General features: G+C 31.5%; 11 protein-coding genes across 11 annotated transcripts; 5 read left to right on the plus strand and 6 right to left on the minus strand.

The window, feature by feature from the left end:
• Positions 1 to 1,218: 1,218 nt before the first annotated feature.
• Positions 1,219 to 2,436, minus strand: FG379_001802 (ATP-dependent RNA helicase; the record flags this gene model as incomplete). The annotated part of the gene is made up of 1 exon (XM_067327405.1): positions 1,219 to 2,436. One exon carries the CDS (start codon positions 2,434 to 2,436, stop codon positions 1,219 to 1,221), a length of 1,218 nt encoding a protein of 405 aa, XP_067184836.1.
• Positions 2,437 to 4,051: 1,615 nt separating this feature from the next.
• Positions 4,052 to 5,347, plus strand: FG379_001803 (pelota Dom34 pelota like RNA binding domain; the record flags this gene model as incomplete). Its single annotated transcript, XM_067327406.1, has 1 exon — positions 4,052 to 5,347. The coding sequence occupies one exon, from the start codon at positions 4,052 to 4,054 to the stop codon at positions 5,345 to 5,347; it is 1,296 nt and encodes a 431-aa protein (XP_067184837.1).
• Positions 5,348 to 5,907: 560 nt separating this feature from the next.
• On the minus strand, positions 5,908 to 6,237 carry FG379_001804 (40S ribosomal subunit S9; the record flags this gene model as incomplete). Its single annotated transcript, XM_067327407.1, has 1 exon — positions 5,908 to 6,237. One exon carries the CDS (start codon positions 6,235 to 6,237, stop codon positions 5,908 to 5,910), a length of 330 nt encoding a protein of 109 aa, XP_067184838.1.
• Positions 6,238 to 9,064: 2,827 nt separating this feature from the next.
• On the minus strand, positions 9,065 to 9,949 carry FG379_001805 (E2F like domain containing transcription factor with the wHTH fold; the record flags this gene model as incomplete). The annotated part of the gene is made up of 1 exon (XM_067327408.1): positions 9,065 to 9,949. The coding sequence occupies one exon, from the start codon at positions 9,947 to 9,949 to the stop codon at positions 9,065 to 9,067; it is 885 nt and encodes a 294-aa protein (XP_067184839.1).
• A 1,584-nt stretch (positions 9,950 to 11,533) lies between these two features.
• Positions 11,534 to 14,119, plus strand: FG379_001806 (uncharacterized protein; the record flags this gene model as incomplete). Its single annotated transcript, XM_067327409.1, has 1 exon — positions 11,534 to 14,119. The coding sequence occupies one exon, from the start codon at positions 11,534 to 11,536 to the stop codon at positions 14,117 to 14,119; it is 2,586 nt and encodes an 861-aa protein (XP_067184840.1).
• A 75-nt stretch (positions 14,120 to 14,194) lies between these two features.
• On the minus strand, positions 14,195 to 15,190 carry FG379_001807 (uncharacterized protein; the record flags this gene model as incomplete). Its single annotated transcript, XM_067327410.1, has 1 exon — positions 14,195 to 15,190. One exon carries the CDS (start codon positions 15,188 to 15,190, stop codon positions 14,195 to 14,197), a length of 996 nt encoding a protein of 331 aa, XP_067184841.1.
• A 1,059-nt stretch (positions 15,191 to 16,249) lies between these two features.
• Positions 16,250 to 17,674, plus strand: FG379_001808 (Vps9p RAB5 like RAB GTpase binding involved in vacuolar sorting; the record flags this gene model as incomplete). Its single annotated transcript, XM_067327411.1, has 1 exon — positions 16,250 to 17,674. The coding sequence occupies one exon, from the start codon at positions 16,250 to 16,252 to the stop codon at positions 17,672 to 17,674; it is 1,425 nt and encodes a 474-aa protein (XP_067184842.1).
• Positions 17,675 to 17,814: 140 nt separating this feature from the next.
• On the minus strand, positions 17,815 to 19,425 carry FG379_001809 (uncharacterized protein; the record flags this gene model as incomplete). Its single annotated transcript, XM_067327412.1, has 1 exon — positions 17,815 to 19,425. One exon carries the CDS (start codon positions 19,423 to 19,425, stop codon positions 17,815 to 17,817), a length of 1,611 nt encoding a protein of 536 aa, XP_067184843.1.
• A 1,347-nt stretch (positions 19,426 to 20,772) lies between these two features.
• Positions 20,773 to 23,502, plus strand: FG379_001810 (transmembrane domain; the record flags this gene model as incomplete). Its single annotated transcript, XM_067327413.1, has 1 exon — positions 20,773 to 23,502. One exon carries the CDS (start codon positions 20,773 to 20,775, stop codon positions 23,500 to 23,502), a length of 2,730 nt encoding a protein of 909 aa, XP_067184844.1.
• A 549-nt stretch (positions 23,503 to 24,051) lies between these two features.
• On the plus strand, positions 24,052 to 25,428 carry FG379_001812 (uncharacterized protein; the record flags this gene model as incomplete). Its single annotated transcript, XM_067327415.1, has 1 exon — positions 24,052 to 25,428. One exon carries the CDS (start codon positions 24,052 to 24,054, stop codon positions 25,426 to 25,428), a length of 1,377 nt encoding a protein of 458 aa, XP_067184846.1.
• Positions 25,429 to 25,523: 95 nt separating this feature from the next.
• FG379_001813 (mannose-phosphate isomerase) lies at positions 25,524 to 26,939 on the minus strand (the record flags this gene model as incomplete). The annotated part of the gene is made up of 1 exon (XM_067327416.1): positions 25,524 to 26,939. One exon carries the CDS (start codon positions 26,937 to 26,939, stop codon positions 25,524 to 25,526), a length of 1,416 nt encoding a protein of 471 aa, XP_067184847.1.
• Positions 26,940 to 27,241: the final 302 nt, after the last annotated feature.

A 27,241-nucleotide genomic window follows, 5' to 3' on the forward strand; every position in this document is an offset into this window, starting at 1 on the left:
CATACTAGAAAAGTCGTAATACACTGGATTAGAACATTCCAAGTCATAACATATACCACCTAATCATTTTCTTACTCGTTTATGTATGTATATGAAAATATGCAAATACTCAAATTCGAAAACCATAGTCGCGGTCGATTAGCTGTGATCCATCCACCCCACCATTTACCATTTAAAACCAGATGTAAACAGAATTTAACCAGTATCAACGTCATTGTACTTCCTTTATCCTTCGATTTACTTAATTATCTTAACATTTCAAAACCTGACTGACTTGTAAACACATCCAAGTATCTTATGAGATGTATCCAACATTGCTTTCAACTCTTAATATGTATATATATACAAAGTAATAATATAAAACAAATTAATTTCTGGTTGCAACAACACATTTCCTACCGACATACATTTTATTATGTGTTCTTACTGTTTGGCTCGCACCATTGGCGCCAATAGTGTCAGCCAAGCAGTGCCATTCCCAGCCGAAAAGACCAAAATACTCTTTTATCTTTTTATGTGTTTAACTTATTTGTTAATCCTCTAATTCGAAGACTATGTATAACCTATACGTATTCATTACCAAAGGCAAGTCCTCCCGCGTCCGACATCATATATGCATCTTTAAATCCTTTTCAGATATCTGTATACATAATATATTTCATCACCGGACGTTTTCATTCCCCACTTAAGTAGACCAACAACCTGATCTAATCAACGCAAATAAGCAAAAATAGTATATCCAACGTCTCATTTAAAACCAGCACATACTCGTTTAGATGCATGCCGATTTTCAACGATTTATCCATCCAGATCAATAATAAAGTCAACGAATATATTATACTTGGTAATCATATCGTGTTCTGGCTCCATAAGCTCTTTTACCTCGTTACAATACATCGTCCAGTAGGAGATAACTCGATTAAACCCCAAAAGTACGCTTTTCTGAAATTACTAATAAACCTCCATTCACGCTCAAACCAATAACAATATAGTATAATAATTAACATATGTGCAATAAACACATAGATATTACATACACCGTTTCAAATTCCTTTGCTCAAATTACTTGAGAGAATGTCGATAATGGTGATAGCTAAAGCAAATTCATCATGCTTTTTCTTCTCATTTGTGCCACTAATCCCTGTTAAAGAAAAGACGAATCGTCAATCACTATTCAGGAATTAGATACCCCAGCACCTTATTTGTCAAACTCCACATTTATGTATATAGTGCAGAATCTATTTGAGCTGGTATAGGCGAAATCTCAGTAGCCAATTCTTTTTCAATTCTATATAAGTTATAACGGTCCTCATAAGTAATGAGATTAATGGCCAATCCCAGGTGACCAAACCTTCCAGATCTCCCAATTCTATGCAAATACGTCTCAGAATACTTTGGAAAATCAAAATTAATAACGACATTTACCGACTGAATATCTATACCCCTTGTAATCAAATCCGACGAAACAAGACATCTACAAGCACCATTCCTGAAATCATGGAAAACGCGATTTCTGTGAGACTGAAGCATTCTTGCATGAATATAAAAACAAGAACTACCCAGCTCAGTAATTTTTTTTGCCAATAACTCAACTCTTGTAACAGAATTGCAAAAAATAATCGCCTGATTAATTTGCAACTTGCTAAATAATGTATTCAAACAATGAAGTTTCTGTTTTTCCTCAACAAAAGCATAATACTGTGTCACTCCCTTTAATGTCAGCTCCTCCATTAAGTTAATTTCATGGGCGTTCGCCAAGTATTTGTCCTTAAAACCCTTGACTGTAACAGGAAATGTAGCTGAATATAGTAATATCTGACGTTCCTTGGGCAGGAATTCAATCAATTCCTCTATTATAGGCTGGAACTCAGGACTTAATAATTTATCGGCCTCATCCATTATAAACATAAAACAGCCACTTAAATTACATACTTTCTTATTTGATAAATCCAATATACGACCGGGTGTACCCACTAATACATGAACTGGATTGTTTAAACGTAATACATCGTCTCTTAAAGATGTACCTCCAGTGCTGACCATACATTGCACATTTATATGTTTACCCAGTTGTTTCACTATGCTACTCGTTTGTAACGCCAATTCTCTTGTTGGTACCAATATCAAGCCTTGGATTATATTCTTCTTAGTATTTATTTTCTCCAATAGTGGTATCACAAATGCTGCTGTCTTACCGGTACCATTTTTTGCTCTAGCCAATATATCTTTACCTGCTAAAGCAACCGGAATGCTCTCTTCTTGTATCGGAGATGGCCTCTCAAATCCTTTCTCATATATTCCCATCAAAAGCTCCCTTTTTAAAAAATAATCCTCAAAATCGCTTCCTTTTGTCTTCGTTACATCATCCGTCTTGAATCTGGGATCTTTAGGTGGAATTTTTAAATCCTTCATATCATTTATTTTTTCTGTACTCATTTTATAAGTATATTATATTTCCTATATTTACACTATATATTGCTTCTATTTATCGATTTATTTTAGTACAAGTTACTACTTATTGTATATTGTTTGCTCAGATTGATGGACAAATCAATCTTGCCTTTTAATTACTACCTTTTATTTATATATAATTTTCACTTCTCTATTTTCTTCTTTCAGTTTTTTCCTTTATAAGTACATAAATATTTATATTGTATTTCTTATTCAAATTGGCTTTCTTTTACAATTACCTATATTTTATTATATATATAATATTTGTTTATATTATTTTTGTTTCTACCTCAAACCAAAATAAACAAGATTTTTCATTTATGCTGTTTAATATTTTTGTACGTTTTATTATTATTCATATTGCGAGACAGGGCTTAAATATACCTAAAACTTATTACCCCTCAATATAAATGGGCGCCACAATCCCCGCTCGTATCATATTTATTTTCAGTTGGTTTTGCTCAAATTTCGCATTGTCTATTATACATGGGAAAAATACTGCCACTAAATGAACGTGTTTATTTAGTGTTTCCGCATCCAATCATTACTACCGATGCCACTGTCGTACTTTTTTCTCCGGACTCTCACAAAATTAGCATTCTTACACTGAAATTTCTAAATTCGAATTTGATGTGATTGCAGTAGTTGCTTCTCACCTAGTTTATTTCGCGAAAAAAACAAACTATGAGCGATATTTACTTCCATGTTCCCAAGAAAGGCGGATATTTCGTAGTGTTTCTGACATTTTAACTTCGTTTCACAAGATGTCGGATTTACGGAGTTCTCGCACTTAAAATGCGTTATTCATTGGGATTTTTCTTTCACGATTTATTTACTTCTTCATGTTGACAGTGATTACTCGGCACGTGAGTATCAGCGAAATGCAAAAAACACGAACATTTATGTAATATTTAGTCTCTGAGTTGCAACATAGAGGGTAAAAACACACCGGTGATTAACATTTAAATAGACTAATTTCACATGCATAATCCACGCTAATTTCTCTCTAATACAGTTCACATGTGGAATAAAGAAGGTAAGCCGGAAACGGAATGCTTGATTACCATTCACTTTGACACTGAAATGGATCGCCAATCACCAGAAGAAATGGAGCAACTTGTCATTTCAAATAAAGACAATTGATTAATTACAACTAGATAAAGTGAGTATCGCGATTAGCAAAGCGATTAAACCTGAAAAAAAGTAGATCATGGATTGGAGTCAAAAACTATAATTGGTTGTCATAGTTCGGTATATTTTGATCTTTCATTGAATAACTAATCCTTCATCTCCGAATAATTCATGGTTATATTACATGCGAAAGGGACTGGTTGCTAGTTACGTGTGGCGGCAAGAGAAAGGCTGAAAAAAATAAATGATAGGGTAAGTATAACTCAATTTAATGTATGAAATTGTTCACTGGAAGAAAAAACATATGGAGAAGGGATGCAGGTTAGATAAGGACTTGTGAAACAAAAGAAATGATAAAAGTAGTGAGAGGAAAAAATAATCAAAATACAATAACAATATTTTTTTGAATTAATCATTACATGCCAGTAAACTTGATAGTCGGAATTTTTATGTTGGACGAACAAAGAAAATGCTAATATTAAAGTCAAAAATATCAGGTAATGGGTTTGGATATGTGAAGTTAAGAATAGAGTCAGATGAGGACAATTGGGAATTATATAATTTAATATTGTCGGGAGATAGCATTAAATCAATAACGCAAAGAAAGACATATAAAGAACACACTTCAGGAAAGGTAACAGCGAAAATACACAAAACTTTGATAACAATAATAGTTAAAAGCGTCGAGTACGAGGGGGTAGACAGTATAAGAATAAGTGGTTTCAATGCAGTCGATAATGAATATGTGAAAATGGGCCAACACCATACAATAGAATTAAGAAAAGGATCAGAGTTTATATTATATAAGAGAAACTGGGATTGGTTAATGAGAAATCGCTTGAGTGAGTGTACAAAAAAAAAAATAGGCACTGGTGAGGACATATTGATACTGTTGATAGGAAACGGGACATCAAATATGTTTATAGTATCTCCCCAGAGGACAAGTAAATTATTTAGTATAACCCAAAATATACCAAGGACAAATGTAGGTAATGCACATAAAGAAAGCAAGAAAAAGTTTTTTGATAATATAACAAAAAATTTACTTTCACATATAAATGTAGACGACGTAGATAATATAATATTAGGTGGACCTGGATTTTACAAGGAGGATTATTTAAAACACTTGACACAAGTATCTAGTGTTGATAATAAAAGTATATCATATCTGATTAATAGAAAAAAACACATATTTATGTTGGCTAAAACAAGTAGTGTATATCAGTCATCAATAGATGAGATAATTTTAAACCACGATTTTTATGAGAAATTAAAGGATACAAAGGCATATGTCCAAACAAAACTGCTAGAAAGATTTCAATATTATCTTTCAATGAATTCAAACAATGTCTGTTATGGCATTAAACACATTGAGATAGCACTTGAAAATAATGCAGTAGAGACACTGTTATTATCGGATAGACTACTCAGAACAGATAATTTTTCTTTGAGAAAAAAAATATCACAAATAACCGAAACAAATAACAATATGGGTGGAAAGATAAGTATCTTTTCGTCCACACATAATTCCGGAAAAGCACTTGACAATCTAACTGGAATAGCTGCTATTTTAAGATTTTCACTTGAATTCGAACTAAGTGACATTGATGATGGTACATGTAACTTTAATGAACAAGACATCGGGATTGAATACTATACGAAAGTAGAAAACGACTTGGACAATTTCAATTCAAATGCCGAAGATTTTCGGATAGATGGTGATTTTTTAACAAGAGTATGCGAAGAAACAGAGAATCTGGACTAGAATAGTTACTTTGTTTAATATACAAAAATAAGGAATTTCGAGTTCCCCGGAACGCGAGCATACACAAACGCCAGTGAAAGGGCGCGCACCTAACATGTATTTCCTTTGACTTTTAGCTGAATTAGTGGCATGCATACCTACATGCATATATAAATGTGATAATATAGTTTTATGTGAACTTTTCCAGTGATTCTGTTTGCCTTTCCGTCCCTCTTTGTACTTGATTTTCCCATGAGTTCCGCTCGTTCAGCCGGCCGTGAGTCCAGGCAACACAGTCCTGTAATTCAATTGGCGACGAAGAGTGGCGATATTTTACTTTGGGGAAAGTGGAAGCGACACTATGCAAAAAAGAAAGTGGGGTAAGAGGCAAGAACGCCTGATCCTTCTTTAGATAAGATAAGAATTAGAATTTTAATAGATTATATTATGTCTTTTCGTTCCTATACTCTTGATATTTCGAAAAATTAAGTATTCGCAAGAATAGTGGTAACTTCCCCTTCGTTTTTGTGGAAAGAGGGCAAACGTGAAACAAAACAGTCTATTGTTTTTACCTTTATTATTCACTCATCTTCTTCAGCCTCACCACCCTGATTTTTGAGTGTCCTTCTTCTTACACGACCCGGGCGTCCACCACCAAATGGAGAAGTTAAAGCAAAGTCAATGTGCTTCTCAGAATCTAATCTGACCATAAATGAAGGTACATCAACTATTTGGCGCCCAACACGGATATGGTTTTGTTTAATTAGTACACGTGCGTGGTGTATACTCTTGGCCAATCCGAGTTTAAATACACGCGTTTGAAGTCTTCTTTCAAGAAACTTGCTTATTGTCAAACCAAGAACATAATCCAATTTTCTTTCCTCTTCAGTAAGAAGACCAAGTCTCTCCATACGTCTTAGAAGGGCCTCACCTAGTAAAAACAAACAAGTTAATTCATGTTCTCGGTCTTTTTTAGTAAAAACGAGACGGTGCTCCGTCTATTTGATGTATATACGTTTAGGTGCCATAAGTGGAGCTATGCATGCACAAATATGCCATTACCGGCATTATTTCGGTATATACACTCCATGTGAATGTGTGCATGCATACAAACGGGACAATATATTTTACGACAATGTTTTCTCTTCCGAATTGTGTATATCTCCGCATTTTTTTCCATAGCCATCTACTGTTAGTGGGGGGAACGGGTAGACTAAAAACGGGAAGAAACGCAAGGAGACGTTAGCATCCGTAAGATGACGCCTACGCAGATTCTTATTTAAAGCTACCAACTTCGTCCCAAAATCGATTTAGCATATGTATAATATTTGAAGAAGGCACCACAAAGGGGTGTCTAACTTAAAATAACAAGTGATCAAGAATGACCAATAAGCGTCATCTCCCTTTGTTATTGACCGTATGCATTCAAGAAAAGAACATCTGTTTCCCACAAAACGACCTCACTCCTCCATTTCTCATGCGTAAATCCCAATCCCATTAAATGGCATATACAGCAAATATACACACGCATTCTCGTTTACGTTCTCCCCTTGAATTCACAAGAGTAATTAGTATAATTGAACTTACCTTGAAATATACGAGTTGGATCCTTCTCATCCAAAGTTAAGAGGTGACGAGCAGCAGCTCTTATTTTGGCCAAGGTGTATTGAACACGCCAAACTTCACGCTTGTTCTTAAGACCGTATTCACCGATAAGTTTCATCTCAGCATCCAAGCGTTCCTAAATGTTGAAAAAGAAAGTCAGATGAACCCAAATATAAACGAATATCATTACATATTCATTAAGATAATTCTGTTTTAATATATCAGAGAAAACAATTGCTTTGAGTTGAAGCATTTTTAATGGAAAAGCACCATCAAAAGCATCCACTCAGAATTTAAATTGCATTCTCATCTCCATTTAAATGAAGAACTTACCTTCTCAAATGGTCTCTTTGGCTGACGAGAGGTTTTTGAATGATTTGTGTACGATTTCGCCATTTTTTTGATGTATCAAATATTTCTACTGTTTACCAACAATATAACAACCGTAAATATTAATTTTACTTCGTTTCTTTAATCCCAACGAATACTAGAAACAAGTGTCTTTATCCAGAAAAAAATACGTCAATATTTACTTTTTACTTTTATTCAAACTATAATTAAATATGTATATATTCTCTTATTCTCTTTTAAATTTAATTATTTACTTAAGTTAAAACTAATTACCACTACTACATATACACAAATATATAGTATACCTTGACTTGGCGCCTTCCAGGCCAATATATTTGATTGGGCAAATAATAAAAGTATAAAAGCTAGTGTTAACTTTATTCCTAAAACGAGTAATTATATTATTATTATATTTTAAATGACATTAAATAAAAACGATGTCTACTTTAATATTAATTTGCCTGAGACAGACTAATTTGAATTTGTTTATATGTATTGAAGTAATACAGCCCCTAGTTATTCTGTATATGGCAATAATATTTGTCTCAGAATATGCCGCCCAAGGCGGTGCAGGCGCTAATATGTTATGTGTGTACATTTTGAATAATTCTGATTGATTATTAATGGCAAATATGCAGATATTAGCGAGAACAATAATTTAAGATGATGCGGTATAGTCTGGGATTTCAAGAGCTTTTTCGGTTGTTTTTTTCCTGACGATTTAACTCTATGTGAGCGAGGAGTGAAAAATACGCATTATTAGTCTGCTCTTGGACCATTGAATTTAAATAAAGAACTCTTTGTTACTAATGCATGCTTTTTATTTAATTCTGTGTTAATTTGTATTTTTGACAATTTCAAAGAAACAAGGATAAGATATCTACAAAAATGAGTATATTATTAAAAATGCATATAAATAAATAGATATGAAACAACTTTCAACCATTATTTAATGTGACATTGTGATTAATAGCTCACAGTACATAGATGCATGTATGAATTTGCTGTACAGTAATAAAGGAAAAAAGATGTGTCTAGGGTAGTTGCGTTTCTTTTTTTGATTTGTATGTTTATTTGAATGTTTAATTAAAGGTTCAAATTTATTTAACTTTTAATAGTAATAAATAACACAATTTTTTGATATACTTGAATATCGAACTGAAATGTTTAAACGTAGATTCGAATTAAAATCAAAAAAGAAAGAAGGCGGTACCTAATTGGATATAATTACGAATACACAAATATTAATGCACTTAGATACAGCAAAAAGAGCATAGTTTGAACCTGGACTCAGGGAGCATACCCGAGAATCTAAAAACGAAGACAGAACTGGTCAAAGACTGAAAATACGAGCCAAAGGTCGACCAAGTGGAGAGGGAGAGAGTGCATGTTCACATGCAGAATGGAAAGAATCATATTAATTTACTAATTAAACTAACTACTGGTTATTCCAAGTATGGAACACTCAAACATAAAATAATTGTTGGCATATTATTGAGCAACAAGTAATGATAACGATAAAAAGAAATTAATAATTATATATATATCTTTTTTTAATTCCTGACATTTCTAATTAAATGAATTTTTAAGATTTATGCAATAATATATAACAGTAGAGGATTCAAAAATAAGTCCAGTTTACATGATCATCCCTTCTATACCAATAAATCATCCATATAGTGGTATCAGTTTCGATGTCAAATAGTATAGAGAAAAATAACTCCAGTGAAAACAGTAGACAACATCCCTCTATTTACACACAAATAAAATATTGGCTCAAGATTAATTCTTCAAGTCATCGGAAATTCCATTAGGCATATTGTTACTGTTATTACCGTGGTTTAAATGAGGATGTTGAACGGGCACTAAAAGTTGATTAAGTCCAATATAATCAGCAACGTTAATTATATCCTTATCATTGCAAGTGGCAATCCTTTGTCTAACTGTTTCCTGGAGGGCATTAACTTGGGCCTCAAATGCAGTCAAATAAGCAATCTTAGCAGTCTCTACTTCCGCTCTTGCTTGCTCTTCAGATCTGAGCTCGTCTGGACCACTTGAAAGTCTTCCAGTGTGATCCATTCTAGATCTTTCAACAAGTTGATCAATTAGAGGTCTGTCTGGGTCTAATCCTGCCCAAATAAGGTTTTTACCAACTCCAACACTCCTTCTAACAACTCCTATAGCTAAAAGTACATTCAATACATCATATACTCTTCTTCTTATATTTTTAGCTTCAGGATTCTTTGAACGTCCTGGACCGTCGCCAAGTTCCATATTTATAAGGTGTTCCGTCATCTCATGGTAAGAAGCCACTTTAATTGCACTAACCTTCTCGCAAACTCGATGACTAAATACTCCCAATTTACATCTATTTCGCATTTGATTAGGCGTACCTCCATAACCACCAACGCCGCCAGCTCCACCAACGGGACCACCCGTGTTACCCGTTCCGCTACTAGTGCCTGCCAAATGGTGTGGAGGCAACAATGATAAATGCGGCAATGAGGTGTGATCACCTGGTACTAATTGATCACTTCCCGGATTATTCCCTCCTTGCGCTATTTTATACTGCCCTGGATGGTGTTGCTCTAAACCTGGAACTGGTACTGCGTGTTGAGGATAGCCTCCGGGAACGAATCCTCCACCTCCTAAACTCTGGGCGTTCATTATTCACAGACTGTAATAGAGAAATTCTAATTATTACTATTATCGAATCTCTATTTCAATCCACAGTTTATTCCCAAAAATGAAGAATACTTGATTGTATTTATTTAATTCTGTTATCCTTACTTTCCTCACCTAGTGTTTATTATTTCAGTCCTAACTGATTGGCAGTTCCCGCCTCTTTGTGTATCCTTTATAACCTTTTATTTTACTAATAAAACGTCGGTACTAATACTTGTTATTCGTTAATTTAAATATTTTCAATATAATAAACACGCTATTCAATGAGCCGGGAACTTTACGTTATACCAAGATACGAGGCGCCGGCGCGTTGATCATGGCATTACTGTTATATTTTAATATTCAGGTGTAGGGGTATGTAAAAAGGAATGGTTATAACATGAATATAAGTTCACGTTGTACCATTAAATTTTAAATTCGTGTGTTTATTAGTGGGAGGAAACTGAGGAGAATCAGTATTTTTGTACCTTGAATAACAACTATGAAGAATAATAAATAAGAACAGCCGTGTTAATGAAAAATTTTGCTGTTATTTTTTCACTAATTAACTGTCCATTTTGAATTATATTTAGTTTTCTATCGATAATTGGACGTAAAATCGCATTGTTAGCTATTTATTAGATGTCTTTTGTGGTTCTAATAAGTAGGTATTAACATTGTGAAAGGTTTAGTTATTTTCCCTAAAAAAATTTAGTATTAATAGTTTTAACTTTTTCGCGAGTAGTTTACTTGCTATTTTGCATTACTTTAATTTCGCAAAAGCCATAGCGACTAGATGATAATGCCTATGCATACTGTTATTTATTGTTTTCATGTGTATCTTAAAGTATCGCCTTGCGTTTTTAACCTAATAACATTAAAGGAGCCGAATTAATATTCTGGCTGGGGGTATATCGATGAGAAATAAGAGCACAATTTGAGGTGAACACAACTGGAAGTTTCCCAATAATACACATGCGAATCCATGTAAATTTAGTGGCCCGTTACGTGGCATATCTGCATGTGCATGCAGATGTTATATTTATGATAGAAATTATGGGGATAACTGGAAGAGGTGTTTTTATTATTGTGGTTTCGGAAATACAGTTATTAAGACAAACAAAAAATTTACATATGAATAAAATATACAGGATGAATTAGGCAAGGGCAGAAAAAGAAAAAAACTGGTAAATAATTGACCACGTAATTCGCCTCTAGAGCTTTAAAAATATTTCCCTCAAAGTTCTGTTTTAATAAAATATGAAATATTTTACTGAAATGATTAACAAGCAGATTAGCCTTCTATTCCTGACTGGAAAAAAATGGTTCCCGCCACAAAAAGTAAAGTGATGGGTCCAAAATGGAAATATAGTAAAAGGTGAAAATAAATTAGGACGAATGAAGGCGACAGAAAATATAAATAAGGATTGTTATTGTTATAATAATTAGAATTATTTTGTTTTCTGTGAGATAACTACAAAAAAAGTCATACATTAATAAGTTTATATGGTAAAGTGCAGTGTTAGAGAAAACAAAGTTTACTATTAGCAATTAAAAATAACTTTTTTCTTTTTCAAAAGGAAAAAAATGAAGATCCATCTCACTTCGGATGAGATAAACCTTTTGGTATATAGGTATTTGATGGAGAATGGATTTTCTCATACAGCATTTAGTTTTAATTCCGAAGCAAATATACCAAAGAATCCGTTTTTCACAACCCAAATGGACAAAGTTCCACCAAATGCCCTGGTTGGATTCCTTCAAAAGGCATTGTTGTATATATATTTAGAGTACCATACATGCGACGATACTGGGGAAGAAATAAGGTGTGAGGAGCCGTTTTCAATATTCAAAAGGCACGAATGTTGGTGTCGACCATTGGAACAAGTTACGTCCAGTCCCGAGGTGACTACTGAGAATAACACAGCATTAAATAGCAATTTTATTCGGGAATCCCATTCATCATCTGCTTTAAACAACGTTGATGATACTGTTGAAGATGAAAGCACGTGTGAAGTTTTGGACGGTAAAAAAGGAGGAAAAGCAATAGAGGAAGAGGGAGTTAAGGAGGAGTGTATTTTCAATTTGAGTGATGAATCTAGATCTAAGGAGATCAACAAGAAAAGCGAGTTTATTGTAAGTGAAAATGAGTTAAATGGAGTTATTTCTCAGCCTCCAAGTAAGAAAACAAAGAAAAATAAGGGTCAAGTACAAGTTCAAATGGGTTGTTTGGATATTAATATTGTGGCCAATGAGAATAATACTTCATTTGAAGGTAATGTACAAGAATCGTCTTTTTCACGTTCAAATATTGTGGGTAGCGACAATGGCAACAAGGATCAAGTTTATAACAACTGTGTTGGTGCTTCGCCTTCAAATGTTACCTCCATGTGTTCCCAGCTTGGTTCAAAAACTGTACATGAAAAGACAGCAATTAACACAAACATTGATGTAAACTCAGATTTACAGGTTATTGAGGGCGGTAATGTCGGAGTTAGAGCAAATCATGACTACAGGGAAGAAAATAGTAATAGCGAAAGTATTTTTAATGAAAAAAATTCATCATCTTTATTTTATACAGAAAAGGAGTTGGTAGCAAAGGATGTTAAGATGGAGGTGGATGAAAATAGGGGTGATGATGCAGCGGTAAGCAAAAAAGACATGACTAATGAAGATGACTTGAATTTAAATGAAAACGATAATAATGGAGATGGCTATGCAAATATTAACAGTTTAAATGATAAAGGAACTGCAAAGAATGAAGTGAATTGGGACAATCCTGTTGAAAGTAAACTATCAAACATAACGCACATAAAGCTTATTGGACAGGGAAGAAAAAACAATGGAATACGGGAAGTTCAATTCAGTAAGAAACCTGATAACCCAAATAAGTTAGTAATAACATGGGAGGAGGGTTGTCCAGAACTGTGGGATATAAATACGGACGATAGCAAAAATTGTAATTCTACACTTTTGCCAGTGTATAAAGGAGGAAATTCATTAGCAGGTACTGCTGTATCCATGAATGAGAATTACATAGTAATAGGATATGAAAATGGCAGAGTAACAATTTTCACGTATTCTGGAAATGAGGTTGTATCAATTAAAGGTTGTCGAGAAGATAGAGAATCACCAGTAGTTTCATTAAAACTAAGCAACAATAACAATTATTTGGCAATTGGTGATGCAGACGGTCACGTCAAAATTCTTCGAATTAAGGTTGGAAGTGAGCACGACATGAATAGAAATATTCAGGATTTGGAATTATACCACTATCATGACCATAGATCTGCTATATTTGGTCTTTCTTGGTGTTATAATGATTTATATCTTATTTCTGGTTGTTTAGAGGGAGAAATTATTATTTACGACATTATTAACAACAGAATAAAATCTTTTTACCAAGAAGGTCAAATACTTTCAATTAAAAGTAATTTTGTAGATGAACCGTACTTTACTTGCATAATGGACGGAGTTCCATATATACCTATATTTAAAGTGTCAAAAACAGTATCTAGTGAGGAAAGTTTGGATAGTACCACTAATATTAACGAAAATCTTAAGGATAATGGTAATGAAAAGCTTATATCTTTGGATTGTATATATAAAATTAAACTAGATGAGGACCGTGAGAATGGTGAAGATTCAAGTATAAATTACAGCCACACTCCTCTACAAATTAATTTTATTGAAACAATTAATTTAAATGAGAAGTTGTTTTATATTGTTGCTACTTCATATAATGTATATCTGTTTGATGAATTATGTACTTTAGTTTCATTAAGAAGTCTAATTAATTGTAATGATAATGGTGATAAAGAAATTGTATCTATTTATGTAGATAATTTTCATAAACATATTTACGTTGGATTCAACGACGGATCAATTAATATTCTCCGGATATCTTCCTCAAATGAATTAGAAATTAAATCAGTGTTCACATCATCTTCTTGCTCTTTTCTGAGAAAAATTAAAGAAAATGATCAAGAAATGGAAAACGATGAAGAGAGTTGTTTTGATAATACAAGTTGTAACAAAAATAATATTGGCAAAAACATAGATAAATTGTCCTCAAATACTACTACTGGAATCGGTACAGTTTCTATTAATTCAAATGGAAATCTTGTTTTTGTGGGCGGAAATATTCCAGCCGTATATGTTTTTAATAATTGATATTTACACAAACTAACGAACCAATTTAATAAATAAATTTTTAAAAATACTGAACAAAAACACTATTTCATTTGTCTATTGTTTAATTAACAATTTGTATGAAATAAATAATTCCTTTCTTTTGATATATTCAATATGTCCTTCATTTTCAATTAAATTCTCTATTTTCTCATCACCGCATTCAAGTAGCATTATCTTTGTTTTGGCACCTTGCTTCTTAATATTTGAATCAGAATTGGTCTCTCTTTTATTCTCTTTTTCATCTTCAGTGCTAACATTCTTAAATTCTTTATCCAAATATAACTGTATTTCATATTTTTCATTGGGTTTTTCCAAGCGAATTTTACCTAAAATATATTGTTTTATATAACTTAGTCTTACATAAAGTGGTAACTTTAGTTCAATGTTATTTTCATTCTTATGTTCATTTCCTGTACTTTTTATAAGACAGTCATTTAATACTGGTTTTAAATGAACACTGATCAGTTGATAACCATGGTTTTTTACACTAGTACTCTCAAACTCTATTGTTTTATCGTTACCGTTCACATATTCACCAATTCTTTGCCTTTTGTTCCTCTCAACCAATAGCTCCTGGTACTTCTCCTCAAATTTAATGGCCTTTGGAAATAGCCTTAATGTTAATGTGTTCATTATTTCATCATTTCTAAGAGCTCTTCTAGACGATATATGTAATCTACACTGTGGACACTCTCTTAAACCTATTCTTACACACTTTTCTATGCACTCACAACAAAAACGGTGCATACAGTCCTTAACCACCATTGTCTTTCTCAATATGCTAAAACATATCAAACAGTTAAAATCTGCATATAAATCACTTTCACCTAGTGTTGTTGTATTTAGCAATATACTCTCGTCTAAAAGATTATTTTTGTCACTTTCAATACCAGTAATCTCCGAAATTTTATTTTTCCCCACTTTCCGTGGTGGACAAACAACTTCAAAAGCTTTTAAGTCATTTGGTATATCCAATGAACTTATTAAAACATCGTAATTAGGATATCTTTCATAAAAATCTTCGTCTGTTAGTTTTGGGTTTTCGCTCATTTCCCAAACTATTAACTTTTATTTATAACTTTGTCTTTACTTTATGATTTGTATTTTTCACTATTTTCACCATTCGCATGCATATTATATTTAATATACCTGTTTTTCACATGTTATGCAAACTTGTTAGCGGTAAAATTCAAAATGCATAATTCCCACAACTTTTTCCTTACCATATATTTTCTTTTACATTTTACTTCAGTCTAGTTATCCTTTCTAATTTTTTGTTCTTGTTATTTATGTTTGGTTTTTTTATAGAATTTTGTGGAAAAGATGGTATAATTCATTTTTAAAATGCTCCCTAATCTGTTTCGGTGAATTTATTACCTTTCCTTTTCACACAGTTTTATTCATTATCTCTCGGTTAAATTCTGGCATCACTCTTTTATACATTTATTTACTTAAAGTTATTAAAAGAGAAATAAATGTTCCCCACAAACTTTCTAGTGCATGCATGCAAACAGTATTTGCGTATAAATTAAGAAAGTTGTTATACACATGCAAATAATTCGGACAGATAGTTTATATCTAAATAAAATAATTGGAAGCTCAGTGAATTCTTTTTTTTGTGTTCCTTTCTTTAAGTTGTTTGAATTTAATACTAAAGAAAGCAATAAGTCTATAAATGTAATGTGTTGCAGAAATAAAACAGTTTGCTGACAGAAAACTAAATAAATGACATATAAATACACGGAACAATGTGGATAGTAATCTGACTGTAATATTAAATGTAAACTCATCATAATAATGGTATTAAAAGTTTAATGTTGATTCAATTAATGCTTTGACAAGTGTTCAATAGAAAAAGAAAGTGGTTTGAATTCGAGTCTACTATAAGATGTTTATTCGCATTTAAACATGTGTGGCTGGCTAAATATGTGATACGCATTGCAATATTCAATACAAATAGAGCAAAATGTGACTAGAAAGGTGAAACAAATCATTTATTAAAAAACATTTAGAAGGCGGGAACAAGATTGAAGTTGAGGACGCAAATTACTAGGAGTGTTGGAATAAGCAAATAACAATAATAATAATAGAAGTTAAATAAATAAACAGATGATGAAACACCATGAGGGAATTAACTCTGAGATTGAATCCTCTTACAATTTGAATAAAGTTGAGTTTGATGGTTTTGAAACGAATAATGAGAGCCCAGACTTGAGTATTGAAAAATATGATGCTACAAAAACAACCCATAGTATTGTTGAAAGTAGAGAAGTAATGGTAGTTTCAGAGACAAACGAAGAGTTGAGCAATGTGGGAATAAGTGTGGAAAAAGAGAAGGACAATGAAAGTGAGAAAGCAAATCAAAACGAGAAAAATGTAACATCATATAATAAATTTTTAATATTTCTAAAAAACGATGCGTGCAGTGAAATAGTTTTCTTCATATCAAAATTTATTCAGCAGTATCCGTATCTAGATGATGGTTTGTTGCATGTTATATACGGAGAAGGTATTGAAAAACGGGAACTTGAGAATATTATAATGAAGCACGAAGATATAAATACCAAGACACTGTCAAATATACTTCATTCATTTTTGTCATTTTGTGTTAAGTTGTTGTTAGAAACAAAGACATTCAAGTCAGTGTCAAGCAGTAGTTTCGAAGAAGAGAGGGACAAAGAGGAGATAGTATTTATATCAGAAGGTTTAGAGAAATTGGTAACTACTAAATTGTACAATATATTATTTGAAGCAGTTTCGTTTGAGAATGATGATTCGGATCACTACCTATTTAGAAAGTTAAAGGTTTTAAAAACTTTTGTTAAATTACATCATTTTGATATATCAAAAATGTACATTGAGATGCTTCAAACAGACAATTTATGGTTGGATATATGCAAAAATGAGCTTTATAAATTTATAAGAGTAAAGTCTCCAAAAGACAAAGTGGTATTAATAGTGAATATTTGCAAAATATTGCTTTCATATATGAATAACATAAATAAAAAATGGAAGGAGAGCAATGTTGATTTAAATGAAGATATAATAGACTCGCCTCCGGCTGCTGACGACTTACTTCCATTATTAATATACTGTTTGATTCAGAGTAACCCAACTAAAATAAAAGCACACATAGAATTTATATCTTTGTTTAGAAACCCAAATTTATTGGTATCAGAGGACTTGTATTTTTTTACTCATTTCTATTCTGCAATAACGTTTTTGGAGAAACTAGACGGAAGAAAAATACAATTGAATATTGAATCTTGTGTATTTGAGGAAAAATTTAACTCGTCGGAAAAAAAGTTGTTTGGGAATAATTTGCTGAATTTGCTCACACCTTACTCGGAGTCGAAATTTAGGTTCGAAGAAAAACAAAAAGAAATTGAGGAAATAATAAAGAAAGTATCACAATTGGAATTGAACTATGCAGAGTTCAATTCCATTGAAGAACTAAAAGTGGGAGACATGCCCAAATTGTTTGATGAGTACAAAAATATGGCAAATCTAATAAATGATATTAGAAAAAGATAGTTTGATTTACAAGTGTTTCCAACTGTAAATGGATATAAATACATAATTATATTCATATGTAAATACTATAAAATATTAAAATAACTAACATATGATAAGACTCACTAACCAATAAAAGATAATATATAACGTTATATAATTCAATCATGTTCAAGACAAATTTTGTCTGACATGGGAAAGTTAATTTTTGACTTAAACAATTGAGCAATAGATGGAAATTCAAGAATGTTTTTTGGTTTCTTTTCCATCCAAAACGTGTGAAATCTCAAGAAGATATAAGAAAATAACTCACAAAAGATAATGAGTGTGTTTACATCGTTATTAGTTTTATAAAAAAATTCGATAACTCTTTGGTCCCTTTGATTTAACCAATCCCTTAACCAGGAAGTGATATTAATACCAGTAACTGCAAATGAATACCAGTATTTTGAATTGCTTGATTCTTTGTGTATAATTTTAGATTCAATTGGATGAGCCAAACTAAAATATAAAAGACATACAAGTGCCAATATGCCAACGCCTCTAAAATCACTATAAGGTTGGTCGCATCTCTGAAAACCTAATAATTCCCATTTAATATCATCATCATTTGAGTAATAACAATTCCAAAGCGAATATAAAAGATTGTTATGGCTTTTTTTACTTGGATCAAAATTAATCTTTGCAAGTATATTTATTAAATATCTTGATTTAGTTGCATTATGTATATAATTAAGATTATTTCCGAGTTTAATGCAAAAGTTATCAATGTCGCATATTCTATTTGACTTAACTTTAATAATTGTATTTATACACTTATCGATACAACTATTATCGATATTAGTTAATAGTAAATCGGTGATTAATTTTGGATCATATGAATATATTTTTCTTGATTTAATCAGGTAATTCTCAACTAAAAGTGGATCTATTGGATTTAAATTTACAAGTTGTTCTATTTCACAAGGTTTTTTAAGCATCTTTCTTATTGATTTTAATAATTGAAATATTGGCTCCCTAAAGAATAAATTTGGAACTGGAATGTGATAGTACTCCTCGGGCAAAGCAACTGACGCCCTTGTTTTCCTAATTGACGACTTGCCGGATGAGAAGTAATTGTCGTTTTGAAACGCCACCCATGGTGGGGACTTTGAAAGTCTTAATCTCTTAACAATTCGCTTATTATTACAATAGTTTTTATTATGGTTATTATTACCACTATTGTCTCCAAGAATATTATCACTAAGTAGTTTAATGTTTTCTTGGGTGTTAATTCTTGCATTCTTTTTCAAATGTTCAGCATTATAAAGAAATTCGTCAGAACATATTAAATGTATCATACTCCTGACATTTAGATTTTCACAATTGCTATCGCTTAATTTATCATATGATGGTGAGAAAGAGTTGTTTGACGAGATGTTATTATTTACTGGTAACATTGAAAGTGATCTTGGTGAATGCACACTTTTACTGTAAAAAGAATCTTCCTGAAATGCGAGTGCATTATTACAAGGATTAACGCGAGGATCACTCTCATTTATGTCAATATTACATTCACATTTGTGATTTTTGGCATTGTTACTACTAAACATAACTCTTATATTAGTCGAAGCTGTATTAATATCGTATGTGTTGTACACCACAGAATTACCATTCACATTAATGCTACCATTAACATTTTCATTGTTGTATCCCAAATTGCAACAACCTTGGTTAAAGTCATAATTGCCTATATTACTACCGTTGTCATTATTTTCATTATTTGATTTCATAATTAAATTTTATATGAAACACAATAATGTCGTCTATATAACGTGATATAAATATAAGTAATTATGATCTTTATTGTTCATGGAATATCGTAACATATATACTTGTTTATATTTAAAATTTCATATTACCAAAATCAATTATATACTATTTAAAGTTCAATATTGCCACTAGAAATTGGTAAAATATCAGAGAAAAAAGGAAAAATTATGTATCTCTGGATCCCTTTGTTCTCTAATCTGAAAGGAAATTCTTTCTTAAGTTATTGGTGTTTATTCCTTATATTACTTATTCTATTCTTTTAAACGTCAAATACTACCCAACCTTAATGAATAACTTTACTATACAAACAATATACCCGCCAATTCAATTGACTCTTGATTATGTTTTGTTTCAAGGCCCATAATTATATGTTACACATACACTCAATTGGCGGCAACATTTTAACTTGTTGTCTACAAGTGCAGACTAAGTTTTGGAGGGTCGAATAGTACTTTTACTATTACACGGAATAATGTGGAATAAGTGTGTGAATTAGTTCAGTATGATATGAAAATAAAGTTATTATTATTTTTAGCTTCATCACTCTGTAGTCTTTGTTTATAAGTTAATTAAAATCATGATAACAAAGTATCAATATTTATAAATTAATTTGTTTTCAAACCTGATCGGTTGTTTTTCCTATTGTAGTTGGTTTCTTTCCTGGTTTCAGTCAAGTGTTAGATACCTCACTTTAATGCTTCACTTTTTCATTTCGAAATCTTTTCATGTGAGCAGTGAAACAAGTTTAAAATAAAGTCAAATGCCTTTTATACGTTTTATTTTTCTCTCATAGAGATTAATAATAGATTATTATATATCGCTTCGTATGGCAATGTTATTGTATGATTTTTTCACGACATTATTTGAATACTAAGAAAAATTAAACGCAATATAATAACTATATTTTTGCAAATACAATTGTTTCTGATGGTAATTTTAGAAATTCAAGGAGCTGCCTCATACTCATCTTTCTCACTACTTATTTTGGCTTTAACCCAAATTTATATATAGCTTTAATGTGAATGCATTCATTTTAGCCCTCTTTTTCCTCCTTATTTTTTTTTGAACGCAAGCAAAATACTTGAGAGACATTGTATGCATGTAAATTATAGTATAATTTTCCGTGGGGTGGGAGTAAAATCACGGTTATAAACAGGCGGGAACACAATGGTAAAAGTGAAAGTTGACTTTATTACCAGAAAAAAATAAAATTTGAAATAACTTAAAAATAAAAGTGAAGGTCTCAAAAAAGAAATATTTAAACAAAAACATGCAAATGAAGCATATTTGTTACTGTTAATCATACAATGAACAGAGTAAGAAGGTATACAGTAATGGATGATGGTTGTGACATAAGCAGTACGCCAATAAACAAGAGAAGTTCCATAAAAGACAGCTTAACAGATAGAACTTCATTGATATTTAATTCAAAAACAAGAGCTGTTGATAAGCCTGGTCCAAAGTTAGTAAGAAATGGCAATAGTTTCAGTAACTTAAAAGGTCCAATAGGTGTGGAAAGGATAATAAAATATTTGCATGCACATGATGCATGCATGCAAAAAAACACGTCATCACCTCATGAAGATAAAGATAAGATAATAAAGAGTGTATGTAGGAAAGAATATAAATGTTATAAGTTATTATCGTGGTTACTGCTTTATTTAATTTCACTATTATTTTTTTTGCTGACTATAGTTTCAATATACACAATAATAGAAAAAAGAGACTATTTCGGCTTAGAATCAGGTTTGGTGAGTGTAACAGAGATAATAAAATCAGTGGAGATTCCTTCTATTGAGAGCACGTATTACATAAGTAAGGAGTCAAAGGATAATGTAAGAGAGGCCTTCGAGTATCTTAGTATGGGTGGGGAGAGCGAAGGAAAGAGAATTGAATTCGATGATGCGTTGTTGAAAAAAAGTCAGGATGTAAAAACAGTAAAAGTTACAATTGAGAAAAAAAAGAAAGACTTTAAAGTTAAGGATGGTAATAGGGTGAATAACAGTGATACAGTCTTAAAGTCAATGAAAGAGAATTTGTCAATAGAAAATTATAATCCTTTCGAGTTAAATAATGGCACTAACCTTGGTATGAAAACTAATATAGATATTGATATTTTGAAGAGAGAGTTTCAATTAGAAGATGGTGATAGCATGATGAACGAGGATGAAAACTGGTATAATAATAACTTATTGGAATCTTCTGAATTAGAGATTAAAAAGGAAACTCTGAAAAACAGTAAAGAAGACGACGGCATAAGTTTGATAAATTACATACTGAATAAGAATAATATTGATTTATATGGTGCTGACACTAATAACATTGGAATATTGGAGTTGCTATGTTATCCAGAACACATTTACCAAGAAGGGATGATAAATTTGTACTATAAAGAGCTTGAATATAAAATAAACTTGAAAAACAACTTTTCGGAAAGGGATGTTAATAAAAATTTATCTTTAATAAAAGCAATTACTGACAGTCATACGTTAGATATGCTTGGCTTTGAGAGGCCATATGAATTGTTTATTCACGCACCAAATATAAATGATATTGGAAGCAAGGTTAATTTGATCAAAGTAGATAGAAAATTGATAATATCAACAGGTTATGATAACGAAAAATTAGAGAATTTTTGCGTAAAAAATGGGAACAAGAAATGGTTGTGTAGCAAATATGAAATGCTGGTTTTGAAATTATTGCTGGAGCTGTACAACAATAACGATGGTTTTTTAGCATTATTTTTAAGGAAATACAAGAAAAATGTAGTGGATAGCAATCATATGGATAATATAGCTTTTTTCAATAAAAATCAATTAAATATGGTAAATAGATTATATCCAGAATTATTAGAATCATATATTAATTTAAAAAAAAGTATTTATGGTAAAATAAATAATTATTTGTCTGATTATTATAATAAAGGCGACAAGTATGGCCAGTATGGTAATTATGATCCTGATCTTTTTAGTTTTGAAAAGGTAACAGAATACGATATAGATTGGATAATATCTTTTGTTATATCTCATTCAATACAAGACAAAGATGACAACATAGCTTTTTCACCATATTATGTAATATTTCCACACAATAATAATATATTTGACGACGATGAAAAGTTTACTGTGTTTCACAATATTAATAACAATTCAATTGACTGGAATTACACTAGTAATGACTTTAATAAAAAACAAATAAGAGAGAAAAATTATCATATATATAAAAAAATATATACACACTACGGTCAATTGAATAACATTAAATTATTGCTTCAGTATGGAAAGGTATCATTTAACAATGAATACTTTACCACGTGGTTTATAAGAAAAAGTACTAGTTTAGGAAGTAAAATAATTGATAATAATGATAATGATTTAAATGTTAGAAATAGTATAATAGAATTTAAATATAGTACAAGTGTAATTATAAACAATATTCGCTCAGGCATTTATTGGGAATTGCTTCCTGATTGGCTATTTAATATAAAAAGCATGAATATAGACGTAAGAAATGACTATGTACATTATATTTCAAGTGACAAAAAAATAACTATTAAACAAGAAAACGAATTAATCATTAATAAAAATAGTGGAATGTCTAAAATCAAGTGCGATGAGTATTCATTCTATAATGGGGTAGGCACAGGTTTTGGCACGATACAATTTAATAGTTTAGGAACCGTTGGTGGAATGGAAAGTGCAAAGTACATATGTTTGAGAAAATTGTTATTTAATTACGAAAAAACAAAGGACACTGCAGTTAGTCAGTGGGATAACGAAAGAAAGTTAATTAATATCATATACAACAACTGCAGTAATAGGTACAGAGAATTGAATGAAGAAAAGGATATCTTAATTACACAATTAAATCACTACCAGTTAAATGAAAATAGTTATGACATATTAAACTACCCAAATATGCTAAGACAGGAAATAAGGATAAATATAAAGCTATTTTATTCAATTTACGAAGAGTTAAACGCAATGAAAAAATGTAAAAATTACTTTTACGAACTTATTAAATTAATAGATAAGTAAATCAACTTTTTTTGTGGCGCCAACCCCATTATAGAACAGAAGAGTAGTATAAATGTATAATACAATAGTATACATTAAATATATTGCTATAATATACAAGTAAAAGTTTTCCTTTTCAAGATTTCAAGATTACTAAATAAAAAAAGATACAACTTGACATTAATTATTGGTCTTCTCTGTTTATTCAAGAATATATAAGTTATATACAACCATTTATTTTATTATTATGTACATATATATTTTCAAGTATATTGAAAGCCACAGTTAACTATCGAGGTGAAGTACTTGGAATATTTTTCTCTTCCTTTTATAAGGTAAGAGTAGTAGATAATTACGGGCACATATATTGCTCTATTTGAGTTGTTTCCTGTTCAAATACGAGGAGTGTATAATATATACTGGATTATTCAATTAATCAAGTGTAAATAAAAGGAAAAGAAATAATAAACAGGTAATTTTGATGGAAAAGAATACAAATAAATAGTTTTTAGGACATTCAAGAGTAAATTAATTAATTCTGAGGAAACATTGAATTGGACAAATACGAAAATGGATATAGGTGACGTAGGGCGAATGTTAATTTCAGTGAGTAAAAAAGTTAAAAAGACGGCATCTCAAATTGTAAATCCATTAACTCCATTGGAAAAGTTGCTAAAGGAGGCAACATCGAATACGAACTGGGGATGTTCATCAACAATATTAAATGAGATTTCCCGTAGTATGGTGGATTATCACGATTACATAGTAATACAACATTGCATTTGTGATTGTTTGAATCAAAAACCATCAAAATGGCGAAAAATATATAAAACATTAATATTGATAGAATATCTGCTAAAAAATGGTATAGAAAGATTTATAGATGATACAAAAGAAAACGTATATAGAATAAGAAACTTGCAGGATTTTTACTATAGTGAAGAAGGCAGAGATAAGGGAGCAGGCATAAGGGAAAAATCAAAATATATATTAAATTTATTAAACGATCCACTGGTATTAAAAAATGAAAGAAAAAAGGCAAAAGATAATAGAGGTAAATATATAGGAATAAATAGTAAATGCAGTAATAGTAGTGTTTCAAGCACATGTTATTATGGCAATAAGTATTCTGGTGGCATAACAGGTACTGGAGGTGGTGGTGTTGGATTGGGAACTAACAGACCTGATAAACTCGGCAGTGTTAATTACAGTAGTTGTAGGAAAGAACTGTATGATCCATATAAACCACAACAATCTTCAAGCGATAGTATTGATTGTAAAAATAACAATGCGAGTATTAATGATAGCACTTTAAAGTCAAAACCAAAGCCTAGCGATAATGCATCATTTTCGTCTTCAACATCACTACATGCATTGCCACCACTCCCCTCATCTTTAAATAATAGCAATAAGAATTCAGGTATAATTCGCATAAACAATGTTTACAACAATAACAACATTAGAAATAAGAGCACCGAACCAGACAAGTACATATTGGCAGCAACAAGTATATTGGCAAGACAGGATGAGAAATATGTACGTAATAATATTAATCCGTTTAGGGAGAGTCTTGAGAATAGTATGAGTAACAATTCGACATCAAAATTAAATGATGATAACGATAATCCGCCTATTTCGGAATGGTGCGACTTTATAGGGGCCAATAACAATGAAAAGACAAATAATAAGATGAACAAGACTTCAAATCCATTTAATACTGAATTCGAAGATAAAATTCAAGAAAGTAAAACAAGCGATTTAAATAACGGTGGGAGTAGTGGTGATATAATTAATAAAAAGAAAGTAATGGAATCACTTGATTTGTTAGATGTATTGTCTTTGAGTAACGATAATACCAATACTTGTATGGGTGGACTTGACTATATAAAGAATGACTGCAATAACGGCGTCAATAACAATAATGTTCATATACCTTTTGGGTTTTAGTGAATAAAGTTTGCAAGTACACTCTCCTCCCACTATTATAGTATATAATCACTACTTAAAAGTTGTCTTCTGTGTTATTGCTTTTGGTATTATCGTTAATTTGGAATGCTAACAAGAGCAACAATGTGCTTGTTCTGTTTATCTTCAAGTGGTTTTGGAAACTTGATATTCACTTCAGAGTCAATCAGTAAAGACTTTCCAGGAAAGAGGTCAATTTTTTTGTTGTTTAAGTAAACATGGTAATCACGATGTTGGTAAGAACCATTATCATTAGAATCATTGCAATTGTTGCTGCCACCGAGACTAATGGTAATGAGTAAAGTCGGTGAATAGGAGTGTGTATTTAATTCAAGTACATCACCATTGCCGTCTTTACAATTGTTAATATAATATTCGTCTATATCTATTGTTTTAATGTGGTATTCATCAACACACTTAATACCGTAATCGTGGATATGATTTGAAGGCGACGATGGCACAAGTGAGTCATTCGTATTGTATATTATCTTACAGCAATTTTTTTGGAAATTAACTGCTTTGATAAGTGTATTTACATCTTTGTGTTTGGGAGTAAGACCACATCTAATAACATTGTCAGAATTTGCCATACACTCAATGCATTCTCCAGATATATAAGAGTGAATTGTCCCAGGTCCAATAAATATTGCATCACCAGGTTTCAACTTGTAGTAATTAAGCAACAATGGTGATAGAATTCCAATATCAAGTGGATAATGCTCGTTTAGTCTCAATATTAAATTCTCGCTTATGGTTCTTTCTTCATACTTGGTATTTTTTAACCTGTCAATTAATTTTGTGAGTAACTGCTCTTGTTTATTCAAGTCTGAAGAGGGTGGACAACAGCCATTGTTTTGTTGAAAAAGAAACGTATTCACAAAAAGTTCTTTTCTAATTTCAAAGTTTGGGTCCTCTACTGGCTCGCTATTGTCGACTCCGTCGTATCCAAATAAATCGTGAATTTCTGGATACTCTTTTATATTCGAAATAATGCTTGGTGTAGTTTGAAAACCACAAAATGCCTCAAATTCTGTTAACGCTATGGCTATCTCCGGTTTATGATTATCGTCTGGATATATCTCTGGGTATCTTAAATTTAGTTCTTTTGCCAGATTTACGTCTGGATGTACTTGTAGTGATAATGGCTTTGATATTGAAAGTATTTTTAATAAAAATGGTAACTTTTTTTTATATACACCTTTGAACTTATTTATTATTATATCATCCAAAGTGACACTAGTATTCATTTTGTTTGTATCAGTTTTACAGGTGTTACTTGTATATTTAACTGTACTCGGATTTGAAACGTGGGATCCATACCACAACTCTGCATATGGCTCGTCATTATCTTCATTTAGTAATCCAAGATTTTTGGAGTATATCTTGGTCAATGCAGTATTTTCCCTCTTACCCCAATCATACTTTCTAACTACTGGTATGACTTCCACAAATTCTAAATGATTCTGTTGGTTGTTACTACCGTCTTGTGTCATAATTCAATAACAAATTATATAAGTCAGATTTTGTTTCCTCTTTTATTTATAAATTGTATTTTGTGACTATTCGTTTTTTCTAACTAGGTATATGGGTGTAGCTAGTTGGTTGTGTATTTTGGAGCAATCTTGCCCTTCCGATTGAGAGTGCTCGTGGTTCCTTTCCGTCTTTAATGGAAAAGGGGATGGTTCTAGCAGGATCGGTGGTCACAGTGTGTGTCTCCGGAAAGAGTTAAAGGATTGGTTATTTGCAATTAAAAATGTTCCCTAGTATTTGTATTCTACTCTAACTACTTTACAAA

This window comes from Cryptosporidium bovis (genome assembly GCF_009768925.1).
Source record: "Cryptosporidium bovis isolate 45015 chromosome Unknown contig_25, whole genome shotgun sequence".
Lineage (NCBI taxonomy): Eukaryota > Apicomplexa > Conoidasida > Eucoccidiorida > Cryptosporidiidae > Cryptosporidium > Cryptosporidium bovis.